Source organism: Gymnoscopelus braueri, assembly GCF_963280865.1.
Source record: "Gymnoscopelus braueri genome assembly, chromosome: 18".
NCBI classification, from domain to species: Eukaryota; Metazoa; Chordata; class Actinopteri; order Myctophiformes; family Myctophidae; genus Gymnoscopelus; species Gymnoscopelus braueri.
Genome location: NC_137618.1, coordinates 32,856,642 through 32,876,923, shown reverse-complemented (window position 1 = coordinate 32,876,923; position 20,282 = coordinate 32,856,642). Strand labels below are relative to the sequence as shown.

At 41.0% G+C, this 20,282-nt stretch overlaps 1 protein-coding gene across 1 annotated transcript in view; it reads left to right on the top strand.

Moving 5' to 3' along the window:
• Window positions 1-4,772: 4,772 nt before the first annotated feature.
• Window positions 4,773-20,282, top strand: part of agps (alkylglycerone phosphate synthase) — a 34,556-nt gene continuing 19,046 nt past the window's right edge. Inside the window, exons 1-9 of the mRNA XM_080456545.1 lie at window positions 4,773-5,003; window positions 10,478-10,567; window positions 12,405-12,495; window positions 12,593-12,713; window positions 12,943-13,017; window positions 14,151-14,222; window positions 14,702-14,781; window positions 17,741-17,821; window positions 19,805-19,930. Coding sequence (XP_080312671.1) covers window positions 4,804-5,003; window positions 10,478-10,567; window positions 12,405-12,495; window positions 12,593-12,713; window positions 12,943-13,017; window positions 14,151-14,222; window positions 14,702-14,781; window positions 17,741-17,821; window positions 19,805-19,930 — 936 coding nt within the window. The 5' untranslated portion in view covers window positions 4,773-4,803. The remainder of the gene's footprint in view (window positions 5,004-10,477; window positions 10,568-12,404; window positions 12,496-12,592; window positions 12,714-12,942; window positions 13,018-14,150; window positions 14,223-14,701; window positions 14,782-17,740; window positions 17,822-19,804; window positions 19,931-20,282) is intronic.

Below are 20,282 nucleotides of genomic sequence, written 5' to 3'. Positions count from 1 at the left end.
ATAAGCGACTTTGGGCTTGTTTTTATGTAAAGTTGCATGTCAATATTGGTTAGTTGCGGGTTGCGGTTTTTCGGGGGCTTGTTTCTAAAGTGTACTTGCTTATTTATTTAGGCTTGCAAATATTTTCATGAAAATGTTTTGTGGCACACAGGGAGCATGTTGAGCATGTTGTTGTTAGAATGTTTTAGAAAATATTACAAATATTCCACATTTAATTAAAAAAGTTTTTGAAAATAGCAGATCTACAAGCTCACAACGCATCAGCTTGTATGCAGGCCTGCTGGGTTTAAAGTGCTTTATGTTGCTTCTTTTGGTGTTTTCCTAGACCTGGTTGCTTATTTCTCTCACAAAATATGGCAACGCTGGCTGTGACTGACTCTTATCAGATCACAAATAGTTGCTGAACAAGAAATGTACACCACAATTGTGTCGGTGAAATGTATAGTTAATTTATATAGTTTTAGACGTATTCATAACAATGTGCATACACTTGATAGGCCCACACAGGAATAGCCTATTTACATCACACGCTGAAAATGCCTGGCATACGTTAGAGTAGCCATTATTGAGGTATTGAGAGACCTAAATTGAAACCCTTTTTCTTTCTTTCTTTTAATACAGCAAGTTGGGTTGATCGGTCCATGATGTCCCATATGCTTAGCTTAGCTAGCTACGTAGGCTGCCTATCTGTAGGTGCTGCAAAAATGTGAAGATAGGTCTGCACTACACAGTTTTGTCTGGTATATAGCGACTCCCTCTGGTTGCCATGACTTGACATGGAGACTGGCTGGGGCCCTGGGGCCCCAATGTCCCGTACAGCAGGTCCTCAACCTTTTCAGGCCAAAATTGGCCATGACCCCCCCCCAAAATAATCATATCTGGGGACCCCTTATTAGCACTTGGAATGTAGGAGGAGTTGAGGCATTACATTTCGTTTGACTCGGTTCCACAGATAAATATTGTGAAAATAGCAGATCTAGATAGGCTATTATATATTGTTTGCTTTTTTCTTATATTATTTGACAATTTGGCCAATGTTTGACCAGTTTTTATAGTGTAGTTTGTTGATTACTTTTGATGCAGTAATGGTGTTTTTCTTTTCTTTTTTTAGGTATTAAAAAGGTCTTAAAAGTCCTTAAACTGTCACTTTACTCTTTACTGTCATCTGGGGACCCCCCTGGGGATCCCTACCCACAGGTTGAGAACCACTGCAGTACAGACATGTTTAGCCTACATGTGGGAGACGCATCATTGCGTCCGTCTGTCACAGACATTATATGCTAAAAAGGTAAATAGAGACTTTGGTTAGAGTTAGACACAGTAGGCTCTTTTAAATAGACCACATTCCCTGTTTTAAAATGATTATGACTCAAAATAGATACTTTCGCCCCTCTTTGTATTGCCTAAAAACAGCGTTCTGTTCGATTAGTCTGTTCCGAATTCACAATGGCCTCTCGTACGTGTCGATATGTCATAGGCCTACTTGCAAAGTTCTATTAATGCCAAGCATTCTCGCGCCTCGGCGTAAACATGAAGTTGAATTGCGTTATAATGAAGTAGCATTTGAAAGATGTCGAGGTAATAAGGAGCACTTAAGTACTTGCTCTTGCACCTATGTGTAAAGATCCTCACACTGGTGGTGCAGCCCCCTGTGCCACTGCGCAGTGGTGGAAAAAAGTACTCACATTTTTTACTCAAGTAAAAGTATCAATAATGCAATGTAGAAATACTATCTTACAAGTGAAAGTCCGGAATTCAAAATGTAGGTACTTGAGTAAAAGTATTGGTATCAAAATGTACTTAAAGTACCAAAAGTAGAAAGTACTCATTATGCAGAATGTCCCGTTTCACAAGTTTTCTTTTGGAAAAAAGTCATCTTTTGAAAATAGCAGATCTACAAGCTCACAATGCGCCACATTGCGATGCATTGTGAGCTTGTAGATCAGTTATTTTCAAATGACCGAAATGTATACACGGCTGACGTGGTTAATGTATGTTTTGTAATGATAATCAAAATCTACAAAGTAGCCCAACTAGTAAAAGTTTTCAAATAATTGTGGTGGAGTAAAAGTACAATATTTGCCTCTGAGATGTAGTGGAGTAGAAGTAAAAGTAGGCTACTGACAATTGGAAATACTCCAGTAAAGTAAAAGATACCTCAAAGTTGTACTTAAGTACAGTACTTGAGTAAATGTACTTGGTTACTTTCCACCATTGCCACTGCGTGAAATTACACTAAAAAATACTTTTTTTTTTCTCTCTCCCCCTCAAGCGCGTTCACGAACACGCGTTCACGTTTGGCAGCTCCACGTCGACATTCTTCCAGCTGCAGATAGTGAACTGCACAGTACTGAAAGAAGAAAGGTAAAAGCGGCATAAGGCACCTTACAGTTAGTATACTGCACGTCCACAGACGAACATCAACCGCTGTGAAAACAGCCTTAAGTGACTGTTAGCTTATAACGGACGACAATGTTTTCAGATAGCTTTTTCTTTTTGCATTTTATGATCCACACACTATTTTCCCTCGTGCTTGGATTGCAGCTGGTCACTTGCGTCTACCTCTGTATCAGGTACAGTATGGCTTAAATAACCAACTTTAACATATCAAATGTCAAGAAATACATTGTCACAATAATGACTTAAACATAGCACTGTTTGTTTCACTGCCTTATTTGCACTTTTAAAAGTTGCTGCCAATTAACTGCTGCTGAATTAGCAAGTCTCCTCACTACCTTTAAACATAGCCTACATAATACATAATAGCCTCAATATCTGGATCTCATCTGGCAGTGCATATTTATTAAGTTATAACGTTTAGTAGTTAGGGGAGAGTCCATTCTCCATTACTCAATTCAGAAAGTTGTTAAAGTTCAACAGGTAGGATCATCATACAGAATGGCATAGCTCTTTAAGTAGGATAATACAAGTAAAACGTACAAAGTAAAACGTATTTCCAAATGTGCTTTTAAGAGGTCCACCGATTAGAGACACTGACCTATATGTTAACTTTATAGCATTGAAGGTGGTCATGGTTGAATTAGTATAGGCAAAGACATGGCATGCTCTCTGGTCAACTACTAAACCATTTTGTTATCTAATCAATAGTAATTGGGGATAATGTGCAAGAATCACTATGTACAGTACCTTAACCTGTGTATATGGGTCAAGTAAAGACTTGTCTCACATTCAGTCATTAAAGTCAAAGCATTCAAGTTTTGGCTACTTGTGGTACTCAATCAAGTATTACCCAATGTGAAGGTTGAATTGTGACAAGGTTGAGTTGAAAGCATATTGCTTACATAAAGATAGAAGTTGTCTATGGGGTTCAATAAAATGAGGAGTGTTCTGTTTTGTTTTGTGTGCATTATTACAGGTTAAAGGAGCACTGAGTTGTGAGGTGGCAATGGCCTGCACAAAGGACAAACCAATGAGGTGGCACTGACTTTCCAAATAAAGTTCTGTGATACACTTAGACTCTAATTGTTTGCAGTCAGTGCATTACAGAACTTTGTTTTGTGAGTTAATACCTTGGCCTGTGGGAAACAGATCTACACGTGGACTATCATCATTTCACAACATTGATATGTATGATTTTTGTCAAGTTTGAATGTTTTGTGAAATAAAGATTGATTTTTTAACAAGTGTTTCTTGCAGGTTCTATGACTCTGGTATTATGACGATGTCAAAGGGCAAACTTGCTGCATTTGATTGATATAAACCTCTGTATTGCATCATTACTGTGTGCCATATGGAAACAGAAGTCGTACTGGTCATGTGACTCTGTGGAGGTGAGGCAGAAAGGTAAACAGAAAAGTGAAAGGGGTTAAGGATTTTCTCAGTTTCAGGCCATTCCACAAATACAATATAACATAAAATATACCTTAATGGATGGTCTTAGTAATAAGCTTATGTCTGAGGGTTGTTTATCTATCTATCTATCTATCTCTCTCTCTCTCTCTCTCTATCTCAATACTAAACTTATTGTGTAAATATGGTTCTTCTTGGGATATTACACCATACATAAAATAGGCATAGACCTATACATGCTGATGTTTAAATAGACAGCTTCATACATAGGCTACAGTTTAATTATAGCACTGCCACGATGCAAGGAGGCTAGAGCATTGCACAATTTTACATGGGTAATTGCAGACAGACAGACACATCTTTGGTTCCATATGGTTCAATATGCTGCATATATAGTTAATTTCAGTCGTCCCAGAAAGTTGAGCAAGCATAATCGTTTTAGGATTTGACGAAGACTTAGATATGGTGAATTTTCATTTGTGTGAATTTCTATGAATTGAATACACAGGACCCTAATGGAAACCATAATAGTGCCATCTAGTGCTTTCTTGGGTTCAATGACCCTTTTAGCATTGTATTTGTATTATACTTTCTGTCCTTTATTTGCAAACTGTTAATAAAGTATTGAATCAATAATCAATAAATCAAGGGTATCAAGTAACATTTCAAACAGACACACGGGCACTTTCATTGTGGATTCACTTTGAAATGTTCAGTTTTCTTTTTGTATGAGTGCGAAGTTGCCTTGTTTCGGGTCTTTTAATCACAGTAGAACAGCTTTACTTTCATTCACACTCGCACGTCCCAGACAGTCAGACCTTTAGAACAGATATGCAACAACCCAGTATGCATTGCAATGCATGACGGGACACAGTGTGATGATCGTACCTCATATCCTACTGTATAAGTATCGCTGACCTCTGACAGACAGGCGCTCCCATAGACTGTATAAATGAACAGGCGCTCCCCTCCCTTCACAAACACGGAAGCAGCATGGCGTCAAACGGCAGCAGCAGCTCCGACAGCCAGCGGATCAAAGCACAGCAGAGACTGAGGATCATCGCTGGACATCTACAACAACAGAGACCTGTGGACGGAGGCTCGCCTAGTGTCGTGGCCGTTGAGTGCAAGGCAGAAGAGGGAAACAAGCCAGATGTCGCCAGCAGTACGAGGACGTCGGTGCCAAGGAGGAGGTAAAGGCTGGGGATGAGACGGTGGATGATGATGGTGATGTTGTTGTGCGGAGTCTTTAGCACATCCTCGTCAATTAGCTCTAGCGATTCTTCATCGCCAGTGTGATGTCATGTATTGATTCTGCCTCTTCTTTCAAGCTGTGCTGGGACAAATCAGTGCACAAATCGGTTAGCCCGAGTTAGCCCGTTAGCTCAAACAAAAGTGGCCATTCATTCACTATGAAGTGGGTGCGGCTGCTGGACTCCTTGCTAACGCTCAGTCAGTGTCCAGATTTGATCGTTTACCGATGAATATCTAACGTTACTCACCCTTTGTTACTGTGTGTGTGTGTGTGTGTGTATATATATATATATATATATATATATATATATATATATATATATATATATATATATAGACTTTGAGGTACTGGTCAAACTATTACTTTGCAGTCTGAATGGTGCTGCGTTGCTTAGACAGTTACTTATGTCATCTATTTACACGCTCTGTGGCAGATACAGAGTATAGGATTCAAGTGACTTTGCTTCATCGTTGCAATTCCAAGTTGAAATTCAATAATACACGCATTGCTCGTTTCTCGGTCAAGTGGCAATTTAACCGGTGTAGCGTTAATTCTGCCTGCCAAACTGACGTGTTGTTATTAACTACTGAGGAAGTGAGGGTTACGTGATATTCTATTAATTATTTACATCGTATTTAATTAAATCCGTACATTCCCTCACTTACATTTACTCTTGCTTTTAGTTGTCTCACTTTAACTCATTGCACACTGACGTGTGAATTCTTTTGACATTCACCAAAAGTTTAGTAGTAGGCAATAGGGTAGTAGGCCTAAAACTTTTCCATCTTTAAAAACTGATCTGATTGGTTAAGATTGTGGTCTGACTTTCAACCGCTCAACTCCTTTTTGAGGAAGTGACCACTCTGCACTGACATCTAGTGTCAGCCTCAGATAAGTAACACAATTTCCAAAATAACTTATTTAAACACAGCTGTAGATGGAATAAGGAATTCCCCTTGAGAATTAACACACCTTGTTCTGGTCGACATGACATTCTGATAATAAAGTAAAATGTTTTGTCTTAGAACACAGTCTATTCCACCAAAATGATTGGGTGTGGGGGGTGGCCCTTTTTATCATGTAGAGTAGGCTAGACCAAGGTCTCATTGTACACCAATAAAACAAAACAACCTGATACAATTTTGAAATATTTACTTAATATACTTTCCCCCCGTTTTTTTCTTCCTTTCTTTGATGGGTATACTTCGAGTATAAAATATGTGCATATATTCAGTGGCCTCTGGTTGTTTCAGTCACCGTTTTGTTGTGATGAGCCAATGGTTGGTTACATGTTACAATATGCCACACTTTTCACTGTATTGCTACCTATGATCATAAGCCTGTGATTTTGATGCAGTGCTTTGAAACTGTTGAAAGCAAACCATGTTGGAGGTCGTCACAGTTTTGGGATAATGTTGCAACTAGTTGTGTTGCGACTCATTGGTGTGGACTGGGCTTAAAGGCCATTTTTGTCGCAACTCCTTGCTACTAAACCTTAAGGCCAGTCCACACCAATGCCAACTCTTTGCAACTGCCATTGGGGATAATGGTTGCAAGTAGTTACATGTTGCAAGGTGTTGCGTTGCTAATCATTAGTGTGGACTGTCTGGCCTTATGGGAAACTCATTCAAACTTATCTCTGTTGCTTCCCCATAACCATGGTTCACTGTTGAAATGTCTAATTAAAAAAACACTTTAAGGCCTATATACTTAATTGTATGACATACAGTTAGCTGATCTACAAGTTCAGTTTGTTGTGAGCTTGTAGATATGCTATGGGGTGGGGCATTTTAATTATTAGAAAATTGCCCAAAATAGGGGTGCCAGGGTTAATGGGAAGTATAACGAAAATGTGAAATCAAATATCTAACAGTGCGTCCACAAATGGAGTGACGACACCTTAAGTTACACACACATAATGTGTACTCTGTATTTATGTTCAGAGAGCCTTAGATCAGGGCAGGACCAGCAGCATGTGAGGGATTGGTAATTAGGCCTACACCACTATCCCTGTCCATAGATAAAAGCTGACCATACATTCACTGCGCCCTCTGTGCATTTGCTGCCCTTTTTGCGTATACATTTCCTGTCAGTACCCGTGCCATCTCTGACAGGACATCATTGGAAGGAAGGATTCATGAAAAGTATAATTCAGTGTGTCTCTGTTTCTGCTCCAGCCACTAATTAGTGTGGTTGCCCGAATGGGCAACCAGACTATTGTTTTACAGAAACTTTATTCTTTCTTTATTTATAGATAAACAATATTTCTAACCGTATCACAGCCCACAGTTTATTTTTCCCAATTTAGTGTCATATGTCAAAATGACCGGCTTCACCGGGAATCGTGTGCTTGTATTTTGCTAGGAGATTGGTTGCATAGTTTTATTGATATTGATTTATTAGTGCATTAAATTTCCCCATCCACTTTAATGGAAAAGTGAAAAAACTCAAATTCAAGTATTTTTTTCTCTGAAACTGTAAGAGCTAGAGTTACCAGATTTGGTGGGGAGGTTCATGATTTAGTCCGAAATTATTTTTTTAAAAAACATTACACCAGTCGGCCTCATGGTGGCGCTATAACAGCCCACTTTACGTTTTGGCCTTTAACTCTTGAACCGTAGGTCCTAGAATAAAAATCTTTTTCCCCCTAGATTCCTTGGGTCATGACGCAACTCCCCATATAGGCCACGCCCATTTGCGTCATGATAGATTTTCCGCCATTTTGAATTTTCTTCAAAACACACTTTTAGCTCCTCCTCCCACATATTTTCTTCAAATTTCACAAAAATCGGTACACATGATCTCTGGACCCATGCGATAATCTGGAGTGAAACAGAATTTTGATAGGTTGTACCGTTCGTCCGTAAATGGCTTCCAAAGTTAGAGGGAGGGGCCCGTTTTACAAAAAAGCCCACAAATCACGAACAAAACGTCCAGTCAATCCCAAATTTGAATCACATGTCGAGGGTGGTTTACTCAACGAAAAGTATTTCCACTTTGACCCATAGGGGGCGCCACAAATGCACAAAATGTAACCTTTTGATGCAAAAAACATATTTATTATTATTGGAGATAAACTTTAGTTTAGACCGTCTCTCCTCCCACAGTTTTTATCCCCCAATGTCGTGCCATATGTCAAAATGACCGTCTTGACTGGGAATCGTGCGCTTGTATTTTGCTAAGAGATTGGTTAAATAGTTTAATTGATATTGATTTATTAATGCATTAAATTTCCCCATCCGCTTTAATGGAAAAGTGAAAAAACTCAAATTCAAGTATTTTTTTCTCAGAAACCGTAAGAGCTAGAGTTACCAGAATTGGAGGGGAGGTTTATAATTTAGTCCTAAATTATTGAAAAAATAATTAAACTATTCGGCAACATGGTGGCGCTATAACAGCCCCCTTTACGTTTTGGCCTATAACTCTTGAACCGTAGGTCGTAAAATCAAAATTTATTTTCCCTAGATTCCTTTGGTCATGACGCATCTCCCCATATAGGCCACGCCCATTTGCGTCTGGATAGATTTTCCGCCATTTTGAATTTTCTTCAAAACACACTTTTAGCTCCTCCTCCCACATATTTTCTCCAAATTTCACAAAAATCGGTACACATGATCTCTGGACCCATGCAATAATCTGGACCGAAACAGAATTTTGATAGTCCATACCGTTTGTCCGTAAATGGCTTCCAAAGTTAGCGGGAGGGGCCCGTTTTACAAAAAAGGCCACAAATCACGAAAGAAACGTCCAGTCAATCCCAAATTTGAATCACATGTCAAGGGTGGTTTATTCAACAAATCCCCAAAAGCATTTCCACTTTGATCCATAGGGAGCGCCACAAATGCTCAAAATGTAACCGTTTGATGCAAAAACCTTATTTTGGGGGGATCAATCCTCTCAAAATGAAACGCAAGTGATCTCAGGAGTTACGTGACAATGTAATTGGCACAGCTTCCGACGGTATTCCTCCCAGCGTATTCCTCGAGTCCCGGCGGCAGCGACCCGCGACTAGCGTCGGTGCAACCACACTCTGCAATTGCCCTGAATTGCGACACGTCTAGTTTATAGTGAACTCCACATTGACGGGGATTAATCTTTATCATTGCTTTTATGCCACTATGTTGACATCCCATCCTAAGTGAGTCATGACTTATGGTGTCTCTGTGCGTGCTGGTAGAGTAGTGTTTCTTATTTGTGCGTGTGAAATCTAGTGTTTATAGGCTATATTTAGCTTTCCCCTTTGTACATGAAAGCAGGGTTGATAATACAGTGCCTTTTTAATTATAGACTAGGGCTCACTTTGTCGTACAACAGTGTCACTCACTGAAGATCGGTTGCTTTCGGCGGTTAATATTATGCAACAATTAATGAATCCATGAACCAATCAGCTCTAGCGTACTTGTATTTTTTCTTTACCTTACATTGGAGTGTGAAAATAACTCTCATGGGTCCATTTTTACTTGTTAAATTGACACTCCAGATTTGACAATGGCCTTATGATCCATTATTATTTCCCCCCACTGCAGGGCTAGTGGGTGGTGGTGTTGTGGATTCTGGTGGATTAGGCTAGCCAGCCTAGCTATGTTGTTGGCTCAGTTGTTTTTAATGTGTTGCTCCCACTCCTCCAGCTAACGTTACCATGACAACAGGCTGTGGTTACCAGCATGTGGAGCTCCTATGTAGTAGCTAGCACCATATTCCCTGGGTGCTAGTAGTAGCTGTTACACAGGCACGTAACTATCTGCAACCTCCCAGACTGTATATTTGCCAACTGATAGCCATCTCAGCCACAAGTGAATGGAATGACTCACTGCAAGATGAAGGAACTGGCATACTTGTCAAATAAGCTTGGTCTACAGTAGTTAGTCATATGGAATACTGCAATGCTGACTAAAAAATTCTGGAAGAAAGTTTATTTTTAGCATGTTGGTTGCCTGATGTATTTTGAAAACTGTTTAATGGTAGTAAAGGTCATGCACATTGCGTAAAAATGAGTACTAACCACTTAAACTTGATATACTTTGTTGACCGGGGTCCCCCAGGGGTTTTCCCCTCTACACCAAATATCTTTGCAGAAACTAGCCGATCTACAAGCTCACTTCATGTTGCGACGCATTGTGATTCGAATGTTTGCCTATTTTTGCAGAATGTTCTTATAACATTGCCAGAATAGGGACGCTATGGTCCATCCATGTGGTTAAAAAGGACTGTTAACCAATGACAACATTGTACCGTAGCTTCCAGCATGCCTACTGATTATTCTCCTGACATTATTGGCCTCCACAAAGTACCATCTAATATCATGACCATCTCATATCAGACTTCTTTTGATATTATTATTCCATCCATATTTCAGCAACTTTCAACTGCATGAGTCACCATCTTAAAATTGCCAATCTTTGTTTCCCACAGGCATGAGGTTATGAAATGGAATGGCTGGGGTTACAGCGATTCTAAATTTCTCTTCAACAAGAAGGGTCAAGCTGAATTCACTGGCAAAAGGTAGTAGTAGTATGCTATCATGCTTTTACATTTATTTTTTGACATGTTTTGACAACTAATGAGTTGGGAAGACATAAATACCAGATCATTGACTAACTTTGTTAATCTTATTTTGGTGTGGAAAATGCATACTGGTTTCAGTGTACTCTTTTTTTTTTGTTTGAGTGTAACCTTATTCCAGACACACATTTACTGCATTTCCATACTAAAGTACCAGCAGGTATGAAATATACATTTTCACAAGCCACACTCAAGCCATGATGCTGCTGAAACCACTGCTATTCTCCTACACTCACAAGAATGTGGTGCTACTGCCATCTAGTGGTTGGCATTTAAATTGATCATTGTCAACTGAGAAGGTCACTGGCTGTGATTGTTGGCCTGTCTTATACTCTGTTGCTAATAGAACGAGGGTCTGTCCCTTAGCCCATTACTATATATTTTAAAATAGATGGAACCTGTTATGTTACTAATTATTTATGTATCTCTTGGAGCTGTTATTAAACATCCACTACAGGGCCAAGAAGAAGTTTTCAGTTTGTCTTATGTGGGTGTGCAAAGGCGAAAGATATTTCCTCCTATCTTTAGTGACACACAGTAAAATCCTCTGTGTGATCTTAGATATCAGAGTGTACCAAATAGACCTTGATTGCCTAATAACATCTGTTGACCCGTAAAGAAGGTCCATTTGAGTACATTTTACACTCCTAGTTAAACTAACACCAAGGCTTTTACTGTGCAGAATTGGCTTCAGTTAACAATAGTTCCAGAATGGATCGCTCTTTTTATTTGGCCTCTTCTGTTCTACACCTTTATCTCTGTCAGCAGCAGAGGCACCAGCAGAGATGGGTCTTGTTTTTGTAATCATGATGTATGTTTTTTTTTAAACCGACAGGCCTGCCTGTCGGGCTGCAAAGTAAACACAGGGATCTGATACACTGTGTGCCTGCAGAGCTGCATTTTGAGTAATGCATCAAATAGAACAGGATGTTGCAAAGCAAATGGTCCCCCCCCCCCACCTTTTTTATTTTTATTTTTTTGAGCTATTGACTTAAAACGGCGTTGGGTTTTTAGGCTCAGACCATCTCAACTAAAAAGCAACTTGGGTCACATTACAGTAGCCGAGGCTGAATGGAAGTGAATATTCTCCTCCTCCTCCTGCCTCTCCCCCTCAGCTGGCTGTGACAGAGGCTGTTTTCATTAAAGGGTGTGTGCTGCATGCTCGCTTGGACAAAAGCAGACAACAGTCCCCCTGATGGGGTGGCCCAGGCTGTGCCAGCAGCTCAATTATGCAAGGGCTGCTCCGAGCTATCGCACGGACAGCACCCGCCACTGATGCTCTGCTTACCCAATAACCGCACACTCTATTCTTATTAGACACAGGGCTTCGACCAGTCACACACTGAAACGCGTTTAGTAGAGGAATTAGAACATATGGCTTCATCTTCGTGCAAGCAATAACCAGCATATAACACTACGCTTGATTTTTGGTCATCTTTTTTTGAATGTTATAGTAGGGCTGGGTGATATGGACAAGAATTCTAATATCACAATATTTTTGACCAACACATCAATATTGATATTGTGATATCAAAAGTAGCAGTTATGTGAACTTGTAGATCGCCCATTTTTGCTGTTTTTTGGAAATCTTTGAAAGTATAAAATACCTGGCTAAAGTGATTAAAATCAGGAATAGACAACAATTATGCCATAGTATGATATCCCCCCCAAAAAACTGACACTGTCTATTCTCATATCATGAGATCAATATAATATTGATATATTGTCCAGCCCTTTCTTGTAGCAACATTTTTGTTTTGTTTTCCATGTGTTCTAGGTATAAGGTGAGTGGTATGATCCTGCCTAGTCTAAAAGACTGGTTTGAAGGCACCTTTGGCGCAAATATACAGCATAAGTCTCCAGCAACAGTGAGTGTAAATCGGGCTTATTCCCTGAATCCTCTGTAATCAATCAATCACAGCACTAGTTAGTTTGCTAAGCTTCAATACCTTTCTTTTGTTTCAGCCGGTTCTGAATGCTAGTGCTGTATCGCCTCCCAACCTTAACGAGGCCTTTGTGGAAGATCTAAATTCCACGGGTATTCCCTGCTCCCAAGATGCAGAGGACCGGGTGTTCCGGGCCCACGGTGAGGCATGCTGGGAAAGTCAAATCCCTTTGATGCCGTCACTCATCAAAAATAACTCGTTCAAAATCAGTTATTTTTGGTGAGCGACACTGTTTGTACGACAAGTAGAAGTTCGTTTTAAGATGTTGAGACTTTTTACTCCACAATTCTTAATGCTGCTATAAATCATTATGTTCAGCTTTCTGTGATTTTCTTATTCTGTGATCATTTATTATGGATTGTCCTACAGGCCACTGTGTACATGAGATCTTCGCTCTACGTGAGGGGAGATTTGGCCGTGTTCCAGATCTCGTAGTATGGCCAAGTGAGTTCAGAATCCTTGTCATTGCTGTTTTCAATTTTTTTCATCTCTTCTGCCACACTACGCAGTTGATCTCCCTGTTGGCTCAGGTGATTTAAAGGGTTAATCTCTGCAGAGGCGAGGGGATATTAATATGTATGAGTGGAGGCTTAATAAGAAGCGTCAGGGGGAGGACGGTTGACACCCAATACTACACGTTCTGGCCCAGCACAGTTGCACCCATGAATTATGATCCTGAGATTGGTTTGCTGTCGTTATGGCTGCCACTATTTTATCATGCAAATGAGAGTTGACTAATATCTGAAACTTGATTAGCAGGCTCCCAAATGGGCAGGAAATCGCATAACTGGCTTTCCAACTGGAGAAGGTCCCAATTGTTTTCATTTTATTTTGGGGGGTTTTAAACACACACACACACACACACACGCGCACACACGCGCACACACACTTTCACCTCCGGAGTAGCCTGTAGTTTTTGAGATCTGTAATTTGCATTCCAGAGTAGTAGCTGGCTGTGTAATTTAAGAAAGGTGGGTTACTCTGTTGAACTGTAATCCACAGGCTACACAGCCTCGTGTTTAATTGGACGGCAGAATGTGTTAGAGTGGAGGCATTTCTCACTGGCTCACAAAGCGCTTGAGGCCACTCAAGCACATCCATGTAGGTGGATATTGCCCCCCCCCCACACTCACCAGTCCAGTGTGAATGGATGTGGGGGCTGTGATTGGTCAGAGTACCTTCATATTGATCCAGCACATCTCACCCCAGAGACCTTAGCTTCATGCTTTCTGATTCCATCTCAAGAATGAATGCCCCCGGGCAAGTCTGAGCCATCGTTGCCTTGAAGCTTCCCTGCCTATCTGCTTGTCTTCCTACTTTAATGGCTCTATGCATGTTTATTGTCTTCTATAGTCTTAATGCTGTGGGTCACATTTCCTTTGCTACTTGTATTACTACTACTTGTAATTGATTTGGCTTGTATGTGGGTGTGATGTTGGCGTAAAATGGCCAACCTGTCAATATGGTCCATGTCCAAGTCAATGCCACTTTCATGATTCGTGTCATGTGATGGCAAATATATGCAACAGTCTTGTTATTGCTGTGCTTCACTACTACTGTAATGCATACTTTCACAGACTGCCACAATGATGTGGTGAAAATTGTGGATCTGGCGTGCAAACACAATGTTTGTTTGATTCCCTATGGAGGTGAGTTTGTCTGTTGTGGTTCCAAAAAGTTCTAATCGATATAATGGAGCGCCGAAGTCTGACGTAATTTATACATCCTACCTGGTTCACGGTTTTCCACCCCCGTTCTGAATCCCCATAGACGTCTTTAATATCGTGTCAAATAAGAACTGTGTTCCAAAAATAAACAAATGAAGTAAAATTTTCGCCAGAAACAGGCTGTATCAAATATAAGTGACTGACTATCATAAACGATACAGAACTAGTCATCTCGACATCACTGAATGTAAATATTTGAGCTTTCATCTGCGTCTCCTCCTTAGTGCTTTCTGAAGTCACAGAAATTATGAATGATTGAATTTATCAGCTAACGGCTATTCTGTTGCTTGCGGTGCCATTTTACAAATGCACCAACAGATGTCAAATTATGAAGCCCTGTTGAAAAATGCAGCTAGTCCAATGATGAATGTTTTATTCTCACACATTGTTCTTTTAACCAGGAGGGACCAGTGTCTCTAGTGCCCTAGAGTGCCCCCAAGAGGAGACTCGCTCCATTGTCTCTCTGGATACCTCACAGATGGTAGGTAATTGTTGGACTGTATGTATAAAATGCACCAGTTGTGGGGCGTGAGGGTGTACTCACCCCACCACCATGGAGACGGTTGGGGTGGTGTTCTTCCTGCAGGGAGTGGAACTGTGAGAACTAGCGCGTTACTCCCCACGTTTTACGCTCTACCGGTAAACTCCTCACTGTCAGTTGAAAAGAAGCGTACATGGTGACTCCATGTGTATTGGAGGAGATGTGGTTGTCTAAGCCCTCCCCAGACTCATAGTGGGGGTTAACGGCGACAGGGACAGTGATGTGTATTGTTGAAGGGGAGGTGGATGAACCGACTCCCCACAATGACAAAAATTTGTATAATTAAACTGTTATGACTCAAAAATGCTAGAATCTCCGCCAGGCCGAAAGGCATGGCGAGAGAGTATGTTTTACCCTCCGTCCGTCCGTCCGTGTGTGTCTGTCTGTGACCAGCTAATCTCCGCCACCGTTGGCTTGATCGCAGCGAAACTGCACACACACTCCCTGGATGCCAATTCCGAACTTCTGCCCCAAATTTTTCACATGGGCCTTTTATAGCGCCACCAGGAGGCCGATTTGTGCAAAAAAAATTTGACAGTACTCCAACAGATTTTGTCCAAAAATCTCGCAAATTGGTACACAGTATCTCTATAATCATTAAACGAAACGGGACTTTCAGATTTTTCATATTTCATCCTGATTGGCTAAAAATGGCTTCCAGAGTTTGCAGGAGTGCTCCGTTTTCAACAAAATGCCTCAAATCATGAACACGGCATGCAATTTCCGTGAAATTCTGCACACATATTTCCACTATGCCGAGGAAGAAATGCCACTTGAAAATGTTCAAATCAGCCTCATGGTGGCACTATAACAGGCCGATTCATGTTTTTACCTATAACTGCACCGATCTGTGTAAAACTTTGTATGCACACTGCCTAGAGGTCAAGGAAAAACCTTGCCCTGCATTTTTCACATCTGCCTTTTATAGCGCCACCAGGAGGCCGACTTATGTAAAACACATTTCTTTGTATTACTCCTTCCGATTTTATCCAAATTTCACGCAAATCGGTACACATGATCTCCATAGTCATGTGATCAAGACGGATGTGTTTGATTTTTCATATTCCATCCTCATTGGCTAAGATTGACATCTAAAGTTTGCAGTAGTGGCTTGAATAATAATTGCATTTAATAATGCAAATCATGAACGTCTGATTGCGGTCAAACTTTTCACGCACATTCACACTATGTTGAGGAACAAATGCCACCCTTTTATTGGCCTGTTATAGCGCCACAAAATGCCTCAAACCATGAATGCTGTGTCCGATTGCCGTGCAAGGCCTAAGAACAAATGGCACCCTTTAAACATTGGCCTATTATAGCGCCACCAGGAGGCCACAATAACCTAGCTGACCTGGCGGAGACCTGCTTTTTCTAGTTAATGTTGAAATTGCTCTGGAATTGCTTTATAGTAGGTTACAGTCAAAAGCCATAGAAAGGTTGCTTCATTAATAATTTTTCAAAATCTCAGTATCTGAGGTCCTACATTTTGCTGTACAATAGTTGTTGAACCATTGTTTGCTGTTGTACCATTGTGAATGTGACGGTTATCATGCTCCTGTCATTGGCCAGAAATATTTTTTTACAGACCCATCAGCACTGTTTAACACAATGTAGTCAGACATGGTAAAACATTGTACTAGTACAGTATAGCCCTTTGATCTGACATGCAGGGACATGATATATACGCTGCCCGGACACTGGCAGTCTACCAGTTAGGAAGTAGCTGACATTGACACCGGTGACCAGAGTGCTGTGTCAAGGGTCAGAGGTGAGACGGTTCCAAGGAAAGCACATGAAAGCAGGAACATGGCAGGAACACAGTCTTTACTACCTCTGGAGAATAATTGATTGCAGGTGTGAAGCAAGCTCAAGCTGTGTAGGTGTAGGCCTCGTGCCTAACGTCTAATATAAGCGTGGTTTCTGTGGGATTGAATGTTAAATGGAGGTTAACCTTGAGGAGCCTAACTGGTGTCCACCCCCCCCCCCCCCCCATCTAATTCGCTTAAAGGTGCTTTGAAAGCCATTTTGTGGTTAAAACAAAAACATTTTGGTAAAAGGTTAAAATTACGCTAATCATTGGAGTGTTTGTTCAGTAATGGGTCTCTCCAGCTCTCGAGTAGAAATAAAAAACGTTTACAGGTGGGACGCCAGTTTCATCCAATCAAGAAAGATAACCTCACAAGGATCATTTATCAGCTTGTGGTCTAATTCCAATTTTGGCTGCTCAGACATTTATTTGTTTCATCACTTGCAATTTCATTTGTTTATTTCATATCTTGTATGAGTTCTCTCTCCTGATTGGAGGAAATCGGTATCTTGACCTGAGAAATTATTTTCTATTTACTAAAGAGCTGGAGAGACTGGAAGACCCCAGTTATTGAACACTATAGCAATCATATAGTTATTAAACGGTTATTTTAACAAAAGAATAATCACTTGACAGATTCTCCCTATACAACTGTGTTGATTAACTCACAACGTACAAATGTAACCACAGATTTGTACAATCGTAGTTACAAATGGACAAATTACAGAGAATTTACTGTGTATACTGTTTATTTTTTGCTGTATAGATAAGGCCTCGGTAACTACAGAGCAATTTAGGACAGTAACCTAATAGGTGAAGGCATTTTTAGATTCTAGAGGACAGCATTGGGAATATACTGTCAACACAACTACGTTTTCATTAAGATCCGCTCCTTCTTCTAACCTGCATCAGATGGTTGGCCTCAATGGCTGCTTTTCATTTTGGATAAACTCAAAAGCCATTCTCAAGGGATTTTCTTTTATGTTCCTCTGCATAAACTATGTTGGCTGAGGCCTGAGTAATGAAAGTTTATGACCTCATCAGTCATGTCTATTTCTTTTCTCCCTTTTTTTTGTTGTTTATCTGCAGAACCGCATATTGTGGATTGACGAGAAGAATTTAACTGCCCATGTTGAGGCTGGCATCGTTGGTCAGGATTTGGAGAGATTAGTAAGTACTATGCATCCATCACCATCCAAATTGTTGAGCCATTTCATATCATCCATTATAAAAGTCTGCTACACTGCAATTGTGCGCCAATGATTATGCTCCGTTTTAACCACTTGAACCGTAGCATCCCTAGTTTGGGCAAGTTGTATTAGGCGCACATTCTTCCAAAATGGCAGATCTACAAGCTTGTGACATTGTAAACTTGTAGATCTGCCATATTTGGTGAAGAGATATGGTGTAGAGGGGGGAAAAGGTGGGGGCCTAGTATAGACCCCTGTGGGACTCCGGTCAACTAAGTGTATATAGGGTTTAAGTGGCTAACTATTCTATGGTTGCCACGCTCAAATCAGCTCTGTGCTCAGTGGACCCGACAGCGTTCTGTGCCGAGTTCCGCCGAGGAGCAGAGCACTGAAGGGTAGAGATTAGAGATTGAGGCAGCGGCTATGAGCAGATGGCACCATCAAGCTAATTCAGAAAAATGGAGAAGGCGTTTGATGTAGAGGAACGTGTGAGCTGCATCTCAAACAGAGTCTACCTTTTTGCGTTTTGTCGGGGCCTTTTTGATGGAGCAGATGGGTCTGCATTAAAAACTGCCTTCCAGGGGAGTGGTGCAATAAAACAACGGCTGACTTTACCCTCATCTCGTGATCAATGCCCCTGGCGGGGGGTGCTCAGATACTCTTGAGGTCTTATTTTATTTTTTATTCCTTTAATATGGCGCCTGGAGGTGTAGCCCTTCTTCTGGGGTACCTCTGGAGTGTGCGGGCTCCTGATAACAAAGCAATGTTGTCGAAGGTCTGCACCCTCTCCTCAGTCAAGTGTTGCTGCATATGGGCTGTGGTGGACAGTAACGAAGTACATTTACTTGGAGTGCTGTACCTAATTAAGTCAAACGTTTTGAGTATCTGTACTTTACTTGTGAATTTCTAGTAAGGGAAAAAGTACATTTGAACTAACCATTTAAGCCATATTTCAATATAGTAAAAAATAGCCGATGTACACTCAAAAAATCACACCCTGTGTGAAGTGGGCGGTGTCTTGCTAGCTAATCACAATACTGAATGGAGTCAACCAATCATGTACAAAAGATAAATACATTTATTGAAACACTCTTTATGATGGACGAAACCATAACTTGAAAAAAACCAATATTTGTTTTTTTTCAAGTTATGGTTGCTTATATAGGGCTATGCACATGTGTCATGTGACACTGGCCAATCACAGTCCTGAATAGATTGTGATTGGCCAATCACAGCGCAGGATAATTCTACTAATTTCCTGGGCCCGGATCACAGCGCAGGAAAATGTACATTTTTCCAAATCTCACTTATAGGGGCGGTTTCACCGCCCAAAAATGGCGTGACGCGTTGTGAGCTTGATATTTTCTGTACTTTGTAGTAATTTTTAAAAGTACTCCAGTACTTAAACGCGAGTAAAAATTTGACTGAGCAACCTTTACTTGTAGTTGAGTAACATTTGGCCAGGAGTGTTACTTAAGAACACAGAAGACCAAAGTACTGGGAGTGAGTACTTTGTCCACCGCTGCATATGACTGGTGTTGTTGGAGAGCTCTCGGGGGGGGGGGGGGGGGGTGTCTTTTTTTTCTGCGTCACTGGTTGGAATCCCAAAATGGCCATGTTCCACCGCACAAACCATGCTGCAAGTCAGCCACGCCAAGATGTTTCTCTCTCTCTCTGCACTGCAGTGTTTTACTTCTGCTCTTGTTATGCTCATACATTGCTTTATTTTAGTCCAGTTGTAAAAATCTATGATGCCATAAAACCAAAGTTGAGGCATTAACGAGTATACTGTATAGTCAAATTCAACAGCAGAGTAGGACCCCCCCCCCCCCTGTCCACCGTCCCCTCGTCAGAAAAACATTCTGGTGGGTTCAGCGGTTCCACACAACGTCATTATGTTTCAGCTTTCATCTTTTTGCTTACTTTTGAACCTATAAACTAACTCTAGCACTTCTCTCCACAGCTCAATGAAAGTGGCTACTGTACGGGCCATGAGCCTGACTCCATGGAGTTCAGCTCCCTGGGCGGCTGGGTGGCCACCAGAGCATCAGGCATGAAGAAGAACATCTACGGCAACATTGAGGACTTGGTGCATAACCCTTCTTTTAATTTCTTATTTAACCACTTGAACCCCATATGCATCCATATTCTGGGGGAACATTAGCCAAAAATAGCAGATCTACAAGCTCACGACACGTAACGTGTTGTGAGCGTGTAGATCGGCTATTTTTGGTGAAGATATTTGGTGTAGACGGGAAAACGGCGGTCCAAGTTCAGAGCCAACTCGGGTCCAGTTTTCTAAGGCTTTATGAGGTTAGTATTACAGTGGGGACATAGCGGGTTTTATTCCATAGTAGAAAGAGGGCATTTTCTTAGCAACCCACATGTGGAGTTGATGCTCAACACTAAAATCCGGTGCATTCACACATGTGACATGCAAG